Below are 14,565 nucleotides of genomic sequence, written 5' to 3'. Positions count from 1 at the left end.
CCTCTCTCCTCTCTGCCCCACCTCCCCCCCCCCACCTTGTCGTCATCTCCGCCTCTTCCCCCTCCCCCCTTTTCCGAAGAAAAGAAAGAAAGAAAGAAAATAAAACAGAAAAAGAATAAATAAACCAGAAATGAAATAGCGTAGAATAAAACGAGTTAAAATGAACAAAATATAAATGAACATTAATAAGAAAAAAAATGAAATGAAATAAGATAAGATCAAAAGAAAAGAAAATGAACTGAACTAAACGAAACAAAACGAAAGTAAAACCAGACTAAACCCAAACCACAACCCCAGGTGCTGTGGATGAAGGAGCCGGGCAAGGTGCTGACCCTGAGGAAGAAGACCCACAGTGGCGACAAGCGCCACAAGGTCCTCCACACCCAGCGCCCGGAGTGGAGTCTGCAGATCCGCAAGCTTCGGCCCGAGGACTTCGGCGTGTACACGTGTGTGGTGGGCACTGTCCCGCCCATCACGCGCACCGTCACGCTGGTCCAGCAAGGGTCCGGCCAGGACAAGGAACCTGAGCAGGGGGAAGGGGCAGACAAGCTGCCTGAACTCGGACGTATGTGGGGGTTTTGTTGTTGTTGTTTTGGTGTGTGTGTGTTGTGTGTGTGTGTGTGTTGGGGGGCGAGAGGGAGGGGGCAGAGATGGTTGGAGGGGAGGTGAAGAGGGGGGTGAGGGTCGTGAGTAAGATTGGGGATGGGGTGGGGGGGGGGGCGGGTTGTGTGTGTGTGGGAGGGGGGGGGGGGGGTATTGGGGTATGGGGGTGAGGAGGAAGGGGTAGGGAAGGGTAAGGGAGTGGGTGGTGTGGGGAGATTGGGTACTGGGGTGTTGTGTGTGTGTGTGTGTGTGTGTGTGTGAGTGTGTGTGTGTGTGTGTGTGTGTGTGTGTGTGTGTGTGTGTGTGTTGGGGGGTGGGGGTCGGAGTTGTTGTTGTTGTTGTGTGCACTACTACTACACTACCACTGCTTATCTTAAAGTGTTGGTGCTGCTGCTGCTACTACTACAACTACAACTACAACAAGAACAAGAACAAGAATAACAACTTCTCCTCCTCCTCCTGCTCCTCCTGCTACTTCAAGTACTATTTACGTTGCTGTAGAAGTTTCCACTCTTCACCCAACACCCCTCTACTTTAACTTTACAAAGCAGTTTTCCAATGACATTAACTCACTCAGTACGGCCAGTCCTCTCTTCTCCTCTAAACAGACCCCTCGGATGTCCAGTGGGTGTCTCAATGACCCAACCTTTAGCTTCCGTCGTCAGAATTGTGGTATTGTTTGTCAACATTCACCTCTTCAGTATAAGAGCCTTCCGCTTGCAATATTTTGGTGGTGGTAATTGGGGTGAAACGCTGTTAACGTCGTCTCTTTCGCCGTTCGTATGGAGAGAGTTAAAAAAGATAAGAAAAGGAAAAAACCAACACAAAAAAAGTTTCTTTCTGTCATACAATGATCTCCCCCTGTCATCAGATTCCACAGACGGAAATCCGCAGCTGGTGAAGGAGACTTTCAAGAGCCAGGTGGATGTCCTGCAGTACCAGTCCATGACCTTGACCTGCCAGTTCAAGGGCGACCCCAAGCCCACAGTGGTGTGGGAGAGAAGGGTCTGGACTCCTCTTGGGGAAAAGAAGGTTGAAGGTGTGTGTGTGTGTGTGTCACTTGGGCAAAAGAAGGTTGAAGGTGTGTGTGGTCACTTGGGGAAAAGAAGGTTGAAGGTTGGTGTGTATGGTCACTTGGGGAAAAGAAGGTTGAAGGTGTTGTGTGGTCACTTGGGGAAAAGAAGGTTGAAGGTGTGTGTGTGTGTGGTCACTTGGGGAAAAGAAGGTTGAAGATGTGTGTGTGTGTGTGTGTGTGTGTGTGTGTGTGTGTGTGTGTGTGTGTGTGTGTGTGTGTGTGTGTGTGTGTGTGTGTGTGTGTGTGTGTGTGTGTGTGGTCACTCGGGGGAAAAAATGCATGCATGCACTCAGACTGTCTATTCATTCATTCATTCATTGCAGATTTAAAGACACAGGGAGAGACGTACACACTGACCAACGCACAGCCGCATGACTCGGGTGTCTACGTGTGCAAAGCCAGCAACAGAAAGCCTCCCCCTGGACAAGGCCGAATCAGGGTCAAGGTCAAAGGTGTGTGTGTGTGTGTGTGTGTGTGTGTGTGTGTGTGTGTGTGTGTGTGTGTGTGTGTGTGTGTGTGTGTGTGTGTGTGTGTGTGTGTGTGTGTGTGTGTGTGTCCACATCTCTTGAGCTTTCTCTGTTTTTCTCTGTTTGACTTTTTCTCTCTCATACATATCTCTTTTCGTTGTAGTTGTACGTCTTTCATTTGTCTATCTGTCTAAGTATTTGTCTCTGCCTGTCTCTCCCCACCTCTTATCCCCTTTCTATCATTCAACACCCCCCCCCCTCTCTCCTTTTCCCCTTCCACCCCTCTCTCGTCACTTTGTCCTTGTCTGTCTCTCGGTCTTTCAGTCCCTCTCTCTGTGTGTCTTTCAGTCTCTCTCTCTGTGTGTCTTTCAGTCTCTCTCTCTCTCTCTCTCTGTGTCTTTCAGTCTCTCTCTCTCTGTGTCTTTCAGTCTCTCTCTGTGTGTGTCTTTCAGTCTCTCTCTCTCTCTGTGTCTTTCAGTCTCTCTCTCTGTGTCTTTCAGTCTCTCTCTGTGTGTCTTTCAGTCTCTCTCTCTCTGTGTGTCTTTCAGTCTCTCTCTCTCTGTGTCTTTCAGTCTCTCTCTGTGTGTGTCTTTCAGTCTCTCTCTCTGTGTGTCTTTCAGTCTCTCTCTCTCTGTGTCTTTCAGTCTCTCTCTCTCTGTGTCTTTCAGTCCCTCTCTCCCTGTGTCTTTCAGTCTCTCTCTCTCTCGGTGTATTTCAATCTCTCTCTCTCTCTCTCTCTCTCTCTCTCTCTCTCTCTCTCTCTCTCCCCTCCCCCTCTTTGCGTCCTCTCTCTTTCTCTCCCGCCCTCTTTCTCTCTTCCTTTCTCTCTCTCTCTCTCTCTCTTTCTTTCCCCCTATCTCCCTCTATTTCTCTCCTCCCTCTCTCCCCCTCTCTCTCTCTTTCTTCCCCCCCCCCTCTCTCGTTCATCACCACACACCTCCCAACCGCTCCTCTTCCCCCCCCTCCCTCCCTCCCCTCCACCACCCCTCCACCCTACCGTTCGTGTTTAATCAATTAGATTATTAAATACATAATTCTCTAATTCGTCCGTTTGTTTGTTCATTTATTCATTTATTTGTTTATATATTTATTCATTCTTGTATTTATTTATTATCATTTTTTACTCATTCATTTATTTATTTATACATTTGTTTATCTATGCATTCATTCATTATTCATCTATGCATATATTTATTTGTTCATTCATTTATCTATTTATTTATTCATCTATCATCTGAATTTGTTGGGTTTTTTTTTGCATCAACAGAGGTAATAACGACGACAACTCCCAAGCCAACCACCACCGTCTTTGATCCCGTTGGGAATGGTGAGATATTGTTTTGGTTTCTTTTTCTGTCAGTGTGTCTGTCTCTTCCCCTCCTGTCCCTCTCTCTTTCTCTTTCTCTCTCCTTTCCTTTCTGTTGTCTTTGTTTCTATCTTCATTAAGATTTTTTCCTTCCTTCCTTTCTTCCTTTTCTTTCTATCTTCATTAAGATTTTTCCTTCCTACCTTTCTTAAGATCTTCCCTCCTTCCTTCCTTCCTTCCTTTTCTTTCTATCTTCATTAAGATTTTTCCTTCCTTCCTTCCTTTCTTTCCTCCTTCCTTTTCTTTCTATCTTCATTAAGATTTTTCCTTCCTTCCTTCCTTCCTTCCTTCCTTCCTTCCTTTTCTTTCTATCTTCATTAAGATTTTCCTCCTTCCTTCCTTCCTTTCTTTCCTCCTTCCTTCCTCCGTCCTTCCTTCTCTCCCCCTCTTCCTTCTTTCATTTTCTTTATGATTTACGCAATAAAGAAAATTCTCATTAGTCATTCTGTCACGTGGAATCTGTGATACACAGAAACACAAAATTAAATTAAAAAAAAAAAAATAAATAAATAAATAAAGATTAGCATAATCTTTGAGATTATTGTGAACTATAGCAGGAAATTATAGACGATTTCATAAACAGAATTCAACCCAACATACCTTACAACGACTTTGAAACCTCATTCTGGAAAACAGTGTGGTGGGGCATTATGGAACATCGATTTACAGCTGTTGTCAAAAGTGTCGCCGAGCGGAGAAATTGTTCAGTTTCTAGTTCTCTTTTGTTTTGTTTGTTGTTCATTGACTTTTGTTTTTGTTGTTGTGTGTGTGAGTGTGAGTTCTTGTTCGGCTTTGTTTTGTTGTTTGTTTGTCATAGTTGTTCATAGAATTAGATGTGTGTGTGTGTGTGTGTGTGTGTGTGTGTGTGTGTGTGTGTGTGTGTGTGTAGGCGGGGAGGGTGTGTGTTGGGGGGAGGGGGAGGGATGAGGGGGGGGGGATATGCGCGCGCCCTTACGTGTGTTTGGGGGTGCGCCCGTGCGTGTTTTTGTGCGCGCGTGCGAGTGAGTATGTGCGTGTGCACGCGTGCGCCTATTCATGTATGTGTGTATGTATGTATGTATTTTGTATTTCTTTATATCACAACAGATTTCTCTGTGTGAAATTCGGGCTGATCTCCCCAGGGAGAGCGCGTCGCCATACTACAGCGCCACCCATTTTTTTTGTATTTTTTCCTGTGTGCATTTTTTTTTAATTTGTTTTTCCTATTGAAGTGGATTTTTCTACTGAATTTTGCCAGGAACAACCCTTTCGTTGCCGTGGGTTCTTTTACGTGCGCTAAGTGCATGCTGCACACGGGACTTCGGTTTATCGTCTCATCCGAATGACTAGCGTCCAGACCACCACTCAAGGTCTAGTGGAGGGGGAGAAAATTTCGGGGGCTGTGCCGTGATTCGAACCAGCGCGCTCAGATTCTCTCGCTTCCTAGGCGGACGCGTTACCTGTAGGCCATCACTCCACTATGTATGTATGTATGTATGTCTCATAAACCTTGTTATGGTTTGATTAAATGACAGTTAAATGTGCTTCTGATTCTGACTGATACCGATACTCTGATTCTGCCCCTTCCTATCTTTGTGGCTGCCTTCACCTCTACACTCCATCTCGCTCTCTACGATCGGCTTCGGATCCATTCTGTTTACGCATTCCCAAATTCAAACACTCCACTGTTGGCCGCCGTTCTTTCTCGGTCTCTGGACCTTGCAATTGGAATGAACTTCCTCTTTCGCTTCGTCAGGTCTCCCCACTCAGCTCTAAAGTCTAACCTTATAAATCACCTCTACCCAAGATAGCCTCCCTCCCATGCCTCTTCCTTGTCTCTAGTTTCTCAAGTTTAGAGTTATGTACGCGTGTGAATGACTGGTGTGAAAGCACATTGCTTTGTCTCTGCTCAAGATTCAGCGGTATATGAATACTAATTATTATTATTATTATAATTATAACTCATCATCATCATCATCATCATCATCATCATTAAGTAAATTATCATCATCATCATTATCATCATTATTATTATTGTTATTATTATTATTATTATTATTATTATTAGTAGTAGTAGTAGTAGTAGTAGTAGTATCATTATTATAGATTATCATCGTCATCGTCATCATCATCATCATTTATTATCATTATTATTATTATTATTATTATTATTATTATTATTATTATTATTATTATCGTCATTAACATTATTATCACCATCATTATTGTTTTCATCATCATGACACACTCACACAACACAGCGGCTCCGCGAGCCTACGCCATGGACCCTGTGGTGTACCAGCGACGTGGCCGTGACGCCGAGCTGAGCTGCAAGGCGGTGGGGGTGCCCAGGCCGCAGGTCAACTGGCTGACGGGCGGAGGGCAGCCTGTGGAGGAGAGCCACAAGTTCAAGGTCTTCAACCTGAACGCCCGCCACCACACCGTCTACTCCACGCTGCACGTGCGCTCGCTTATCACTTCCGACTTCCGCAACTACACCTGCTACGTCCTCAACAACTACGGTCACGATCAGGCTTCCTTCATGCTGGCTAGTGAGGCGGCTGTCATGTCTGTCTGTCTGTGTAGTTTGCTGCTGCTGCTGCTGCTGCTACTACTACTACTACTAAAGTGTTATCCTACCTTCATGCTGGCTAGTGAGGCGGCTGTCATGTCTGTCTGTCTGTGTAGTATGCTGCTGCTGCTGCTGCTGCTACTACTACTAAAGTGTTATCCTACCTTCATGCTGGCTAGTGAGGCGGCTGTCATGTCTGTCTGTCTGTGTAGTATACTACTGCTGCTGCTACTGCTACTACTACTACTAAAGTGTTATCCTACCTTCATGCTGGCTAGTGAGGCGGCTGTCATGTCTGTCTGTCTGTGTAGTATACTACTGCTGCTGCTGCTGCTACTACTACTACTACTAAAGTGTTATCCTACCTTCATGCTGGCTAGTGAGGCGGCTGTCATGTCTGTCTGTCTGTGTAGTATACTGCTGCTGCTGCTGCTGCTACTACTACTACTACTAAAGTGTTATCCTACCTTCATGCTGGCTAGTGAGGCGGCTGTCATGTCTGTCTGTCTGTGTAGTATACTGCTGCTGCTGCTACTACTACTACTACTACTACTACTACTACTACTAAAGTGTTATCCTACCTTCATGCTGGCTAGTGAGGCGGCTGTCATGTCTGTCTGTCTGTGTAGTATACTACTGCTGCTGCTACTACTACTACTACTACTAAAGTGTTATCCTACCTTCATGCTGGCTAGTGAGGCGGCTGTCATGTCTGTCTGTCTGTGTAGTATACTACTGCTGCTGCTGCTGCTACTACTACTACTACTTAAGTGTTATCCTACCTTCATGCTGGCTAGTGAGGCGGCTGTCATGTCTGTCTGTCTGTGTAGTATACTGCTGCTGCTGCTGCTACTACTACTACTAAAGTGTTATCCTACCTTCATGCTGGCTAGTGAGGCGGCTGTCATGTCTGTCTGTCTGTGTAGTATACTGCTGCTGCTGCTGCTACTACTACTACTACTACTAAAGTGTTATCCTACCTTCATGCTGGCTAGTGAGGCGGCTGTCATATCTGTCTGTCTGTGTAGTATGCTACTACTACTACTACTACTACTACTACTACTAAAGTGTTATCCTACCTTCATGCTGGCTAGTGAGGCGGCTGTCATGTCTGTCTGTCTGTGTAGTATGCTGCTGCTGCTGCTACTACTACTACTAAAGTGTTATCCTACCTTCATGCTGGCTAGTGAGGCGGCTGTCATGTCTGTCTGTCTGTGTAGTATACTGCTGCTACTACTACTACTACTACTACTAAAGTGTTATCCTACCTTCATGCTGGCTAGTGAGGCGGCTGTCATGTCTGTCTGTCTGTGTAGTATGCTGCTGCTACTACTACTACTACTACTACTACTACTACTACTAAAGTGTTATCCTACCTTCATGCTGGCTAGTGAGGCGGCTGTCATGTCTGTCTGTCTGTGTAGTATGCTACTACTATTACTACTACTACTACTACTACAACTACAGTGTTATCCTACCTTCATGCTGGCTAGTGAGGCGGCTGTCATGTCTGTCTGTCTGTGTAGTATGCTGCTGCTGCTGCTGCTACTACTACTGCTACTAAAGTGTTATCCTACCTTCATGCTGGCTAGTGAGGCGGCTGTCATGTCTGTCTGTCTGTGTAGTATGCTGCTACTACTACTACTACTACTGAAGTGTTATCCTACCTTCATGCTGGCTTGTAATGCGGCTGTCATATTTGACTGTCTGTGTAGTATGCTGCTGCTGCTGCTACTACTACTACTACTACTAAAGTGTTATCCTACCTTCATGCTGGCTAGTAAGGCGGCTGTCATATTTGTCTGTCTGTGTAGTATGCTGCTGCTGCTGCTACTACTACTACTACTAAAGTGTTATCCTACCTTCATGCTGGCTAGTGAGGCGGCTGTCATATCTGTCTGTCTGTGTAGTATGCTGCTACTACTACTACTACTACTACTACTAAAGTGTTATCCTACCTTCATGCTGGCTAGTAAGGCGGCTGTCATGTCTGTCTGTGTAGTTTGCTGCTGCTGCTGCTGCTGCTACTACTACTGCTGCTACAGTGTTATCCTACCTTCATGCTGGCTAGTGAGGCGGCTGTCATGTCTGTCTGTCTGTGTAGTATACTGCTGCTGCTGCTACTACTACTACTACTACTACTAAAGTGTTATCCTACCTTCATGCTGGCTAGTGAGGCGGCTGTCATATCTGTCTGTCTGTGTAGTTTGCTGCTGCTGCTGCTACTACTACTACTACTACTACTAAAGTGTTATCCTACCTTCATGCTGGCTAGTGAGGCGGCTGTCGTACCTGTCTGTCTGTGTAGCATGCTGCTGCTGCTGCTGCTACTACTACTACTACTACTACTACTACTACTACTACTACTACTACTTCTACTACTACTAAAGTGTTATCCTACCTTCATGCTGGCTAGTGAGGCGGCTGTCATATCTGTCTGTCTGTGTAGTATGCTACTACTACTACTACTACTACTAAAATGTTATCCTACCTTCATGCTGGCTAGTGAGGCGGCTGTCATATCTGTCTGTCTGTGTTGTATGCTACTACTACTACTACTACTACTACTAAAGTGTTATCCTACCTTCATGCTGGCTAGTGAGGCGGCTGTCATGTCTGTCTGTCTGTGTAGTATACTGCTGCTACTACTACTACTACTACTAAAGTGTTATCCTACCTTCATGCTGGCTAGTGAGGCGGCTGTCATATTTGTCTGTCTGTGTAGTATGCTGCTGCTACTACTACTACTACTACTACTAAAGTGTTATCCTACCTTCATGCTGGCTAGTGAGGCGGCTGTCATGTCTGTCTGTCTGTGTAGTATGCTACTACTACTACTACTACTACTACTACTAAAGTGTTATCCTACCTTCATGCTGGCTAGTGAGGCGGCTGTCATGTCTGTCTGTCTGTGTAGTATGCTGCTGCTGCTGCTGCTACTACTACTACTACTAAAGTGTTATCCTACCTTCATGCTGGCTAGTGAGGCGGCTGTCATATCTGTCTGTCTGTGTAGTATGCTGCTACTACTACTACTACTACTACTACTACTACTACTACTACTACTACTACTACTACTACTAAAGTGTTATCCTACCTTCATGCTGGCTAGTGAGGCGGCTGTCATATCTGTCTGTCTGTGTAGTATGCTGCTACTACTACTACTACTACTACTACTACTACTACTACTAAAGTGTTATCCTACCTTCATGCTGGCTAGTGAGGCGGCTGTCATATCTGTCTGTCTGTGTAGTATGCTGCTGCTGCTACTACTACTACTAAAGTGTTATCCTACCTTCATGCTGGCTAGTGAGGCGGCTGTCATGTCTGTCTGTCTGTGTAGTATGCTACTACTACTACTACTACTACTACTACTAAAGTGTTATCCTACCTTCATGCTGGCTAGTGAGGCGGCTGTCATATCTGTCTGTCTGTGTAGTATGCTACTACTACTACTACTACTACTACTAAAGTGTTATCCTACCTTCATGCTGGCTAGTGAGGCGGCTGTCATATCTGTCTGTCTGTGTAGTATGCTACTACTACTACTACTACTACTACTACTAAAGTGTTATCCTACCTTCATGCTGGCTAGTGAGGCGGCTGTCATATTTGTCTGTCTGTGTAGTATGCTGCTACTACTACTACTACTACTACTACTAAAGTGTTATCCTACCTTCATGCTGGCTAGTGAGGCGGCTGTCATATCTGTCTGTCTGTGTAGTATGCTGCTGCTGCTGCTGCTACTACTACTACTACTACTAAAGTGTTATCCTACCTTCTTGCTGGCTAGTGAGGCGGCTGTCATGTCTGTCTGTCTGTGTAGTTTGCTGCTGCTGCTGCTGCTGCTGCTACTACTACTACTACTAAAGTGTTATCCCACCTTCATTGTGGCTAGTAAGGCGACTGTCATATCTGTCTGTCTGTGTAGTATACTACTACTACTACTACTAAAGTGTTATCCTACCTTCATGCTGGCTAGTAAGGCGACTGTCATATCTGTCTGTCTGTGTAGTATGCTACTACTACTACTAAAGTGTTATCCTACCTTCATGCAGCTAGTGAGGCGTTTGTTTGTGTAGTATACTACTACTACTACTACTGCTACTAAAGTGTTATCCTACATTCGTGCTGGCTCGTTAGGCGGCAATAATATCAATCTGTGTAGTAGTATAAAATTGATGATAATAATAATGATATAATAACAATGATAATTATAATAATAAAGTGTTATCCTACATTCGTGCTGGCTCGTTAGGCGGCAATAATATCAATCTGTGTAGTTTAATAATATCGATCATAAAAAAGTGTTACCCTTAGGCGCCAATGAATATATATCTATCTGTGTAGTATTCTATTATTTATTTATTCATTTATCTATTTACTTGTTTATATATTCATTCATTTATTTATTCATTTATTTATGTTTCCAGTGATTAATAATGAATCTGTTGCAGAACGCGTGTCCTAAATGAAGGGAGACCACTCACGAGGGAACAAAGTTCACACAAGAGGGATGTGGGTTTTGGACATGTTCTGACAATCCCTGCCCTGCCCTGCCTTGCCCTGTCCTGTCCTGCCCTGCCCTGCCCTGCCCTGCCCTGCCCTGCCCTGCCCTGCCCTGCCCTGCCCTGCCCTGCCCTGCCCTGCCCTGCCCTGCCCTGCCCTGCCCTGCCCTGCCCTGCATTGCCTTGCCTTGCCCTGCCCTGCCCTGCCCTGCCCTGCCCTGCTGTCAGACTGCCGTCGACAGGACAGACGTTCAGAATTCATGCTGCTCTCGACTTGCTTAATTTGAATAGATGATATCTTACCGTCACCCACCGGACGCTCCTTCTCCTTTTTTCTCTGTCTGTCTGTCTGTCTGCTTGTTTGTCACAGTCTCTCTCTCTCTCTCTGTCTCTTCCCTCACTCCCTGTCTCTCTGTCTTAGCAGCACTGACTTCAAGACATCGCTTTATTCGCATATACACACCCCCTCCACATGTGTAATGATAGAGTGTTCTGCAAATATTGCAAGTGCATGAATATATCTCTGTCTGTTTGTCTGTATGTATGTATTTACACAGACTCAATCCTTTAAAGTGACAAATCAAGAAAGAAATATTGATTAAGTCACACACACACTCGCGCGCGCATATACACAAACATACACACAAACGTGCGCTCTCGCACACACACACACACACACACACACACACACACACACACAGGAATATTGTTGTATGTGTCTAAATATATGTATCATTTAATGTGCCTGAAGAAACAACTTGTTCGTACCCTAGACAGACAGCATGGCAAAACACTTATTAGAATATCATTATTTCCTTATAATATCATAGATTCAGTCCATTTAACTTCTAACATTCTTTTAAAAAATCTAATCGGAGCCATTATTACAACTGTATTGATAAATCAGTGTAATATTGATGTTTTCTGTTTGTACATTAACCTAACAATAGCATATTATAATGATTTTCAGTAGGGATATATTTATTCACATTGAATACGAGCTCAGAATTAGGTGTTTGTTCATTTATGCTGAACACACATAACAGAAACCAGTCCATGTGTCAACTACTGTTGATCACAAACGTGTTCATGTTCAGTTACTACTATTACTACTTTGTTATGTTATATTATCATTAATAAAATTACACCCACATGGATATGTACTGTCGATTAAAAACTTATGAAGAACAATAATAAAATTACACCCACATGGATATGTACTGTCGATTAAAAACTTATGAAGAACAATATGTCGAGCACATTCATTTATGTTGTTCATGAACACATACAGCAAAACATGCCCATGTTGTTCATAACGTTAGTTAGTAAATGGAAAATTGAGATAACCATATACAGTTTGCTCGTTGATTTTAATTATGAGCTCAGAGATATACACATCATACTCATTTTTACCTGTATGGTTTTAGCACTGAGAAATATCTGGCATTTACATTGATATAAATACATCTAGTATTTTCATTTGATTAATTGTATACTAAAAAATGCATCCAGTATTCTCGTTCACGCTGTATGTATGCTATGAAATGTATCCTGTATTCTAGTTTACGTCGGAAATCATGCAAGACCTGGCCAGCGCGTCTGATCAATGCGATGATTAGATATCTGCTTTTTTGTGGTTAATTATTTTATATAAAGCTTTTAGATGGGGTGAAGCGAACGCTTTGATGCCTCCTTGAAACCGAAACTCAGAAATGTGTTCTCCTTGTCATTGACCTTGATTTAGATTTAAGATTTGATTTGTACCATACCCTATGGCCTACCTGTACACATACTTTATTGGGAAAACATGAAACTTCTCCATAGCTTCCAATTCTTTCAGCTCCAGTTAAGCTGGAAATACATACCAGGCCTGGTTAGTGCATTGGGTCGCTGCATGTTTTAGAGCATCAGCTTCCTGTATTATTGATTGAGCAGATATCGTGTGGCGTGTATGGACCAGTCCGCACGCTTTGACGCCTCCAAGAAATTAAAACTGAAACTCGGGAAATATTTCCACCTTGTCATTGACGTTGATGATTCGGATCTTAGATTTTGTTTTTGCATTGTACAACATAATTAGAAATAACATGTTGAAAACACATGGAATTGTTTTAGAAATAATATCTATCTATCTATCTATCTATCTAATCTATCTATATATATATATATATATATATATATATATATATATATATATATATATATAAACTCATTGTTTTCTGGCTTCCAATTCTTTTGGTTCCAATGCCTTGACTAAACAAACTACGTTACAATCGTGATTGTTTGAATCTCACGTTGGTGCTTCATTTTCCTGACATCAGGTGAAAAGAAAAGACTGATAGGCAACATTTTTGAAACCATTCTAAGAATAAATAGCTCGAAGAAAGTGTACCAGGCCAAACAGGTTGAAGAATGTGTACCAAGTCATCTGTTTCAGAAAGGGCGCAAGGAGGAACAAAATGTTCTGTGCTCATAATTATCCTCTTCTTGTATTGAGACCAGCTGTGATTTGAGCTTAAACTAGGAGCCAAGATTGCACTGGCTCTTAGTGCTGCAGCCTTGGTGGGTAGCTGGCCTTTGGGAACCATCCCAACGCCGACTGTCCTAAAACCCTCTTGGCCGAGAGAGTGGGGATGTAACTTGGGCAAGACACTCTCCACTATAATCAAATTCTTGTCCAGATAGTCGGAACAGCAGTTGGCTCCTCTGCTGTTCTGGTGGTCATGGTCGTACACGGCTGACTGTCATGCATTTAAGCCAGGAGAAAGGTACATAAACATTCTGCTATGAGTATACATGAAGACCGACCATACAGTGGTTAAGTGCCTCTTATTTTAAGCTTATCGGGTTGTTGCATGTTTGAAGGTTTTCTGTTGCATTTTTTTCTTATATAGAAAGCGGCTGTATTTGCGTGTGTTTTAGTTTGTGTGCTCGGTGTAGTCTGAACAGCTCCCTTTTTGTTTTAGTATAGGAACTGAATTGTTGCTACTATGACGACAGTGTCGATCTACACAATCTGTATGACGACAGTGTCGATCTACACAATCTGTATGACGACAGTGTCGATCTACACAATCTGTATGACGACAGTGTCGATCTACACAATCTGTATGACGACAATGTCGATCTACACAATCTGTATGACGACAGTGTCGATCTACACAATCTGTATGACGACAATGTCGATCTACACAATCTGTATGACGAGAATGTCGATCTACACAATCTGTATGACGACAATGTCGATCTACACAATCTGTATGACGACAATGTCGATCTACACAATCTGTATGACGACAATGTCGATCTACACAATCTGTATGACGATAGTGTCGATCTACACAATCTGTATGACGACAGTGTCGATCTACACAATCTGTATGACGACACTGTCGATCTACACAATCTGTATGACGACAATGTCGATCTACACAATCTGTATGACGAGAATGTCGATCTACACAATCTGTATGACGACAGTGTCGATCTACACAATCTGTATGACGACAGTGTCGATCTACACAATCTGTATGACGACAGTGTCGATCTACACAATCTGTATGACGACAGTGTCGATCTACACAATCTGTATGACGACAATGTCGATCTACACAATCTGTATGACGACAATGTCGATCTACACAATCTGTATGACGACAATGTCGATCTACACAATCTGTATGACGACAGTGTCGATCTACACAATCTGTATGACGACAGTGTCGATCTACACAATCTGTATGACGACAGTGTCGATCTACACAATCTGTATGACGACAATGTCGATCTACACAATCTGTATGACGAGAATGTCGATCTACACAATCTGCACGCAGAAGAAAAAATAGTGTTCGGTGCGCTGTCAACAGGTACCATCACCCCTGACATTTCGGATGTAGCGCAATCCACACACACACACACACACACACACACACACACACACACACACACACACACACACACACACACACACACACACACACCTTTCCACCAAA

General features: G+C 43.5%; 1 protein-coding gene across 1 annotated transcript in view; it reads left to right on the top strand.

Moving 5' to 3' along the window:
* Positions 1-14,554, top strand: part of LOC143281877 (protein amalgam-like) — a 27,728-nt gene extending 13,174 nt beyond the window's left edge. The window contains exons 5-10 of the mRNA XM_076587144.1: positions 298-565; positions 1,475-1,642; positions 2,002-2,130; positions 3,413-3,472; positions 5,752-6,042; positions 10,520-14,554. Of these exons, the coding sequence (XP_076443259.1) occupies positions 298-565; positions 1,475-1,642; positions 2,002-2,130; positions 3,413-3,472; positions 5,752-6,042; positions 10,520-10,533 (930 nt within the window). The 3' untranslated portion in view covers positions 10,534-14,554. The remainder of the gene's footprint in view (positions 1-297; positions 566-1,474; positions 1,643-2,001; positions 2,131-3,412; positions 3,473-5,751; positions 6,043-10,519) is intronic.
* The last annotated feature ends 11 nt before the right edge of the window (positions 14,555-14,565 follow it).

The sequence above is a fragment of the Babylonia areolata genome, chromosome 5 (assembly GCF_041734735.1).
Source record: "Babylonia areolata isolate BAREFJ2019XMU chromosome 5, ASM4173473v1, whole genome shotgun sequence".
Taxonomy (NCBI): Eukaryota; Metazoa; Mollusca; class Gastropoda; order Neogastropoda; family Buccinidae; genus Babylonia; species Babylonia areolata.
The sequence above is the reverse complement of the archived record's forward strand: the minus strand, read 5'-3'. Positions and strand labels throughout refer to the sequence as shown.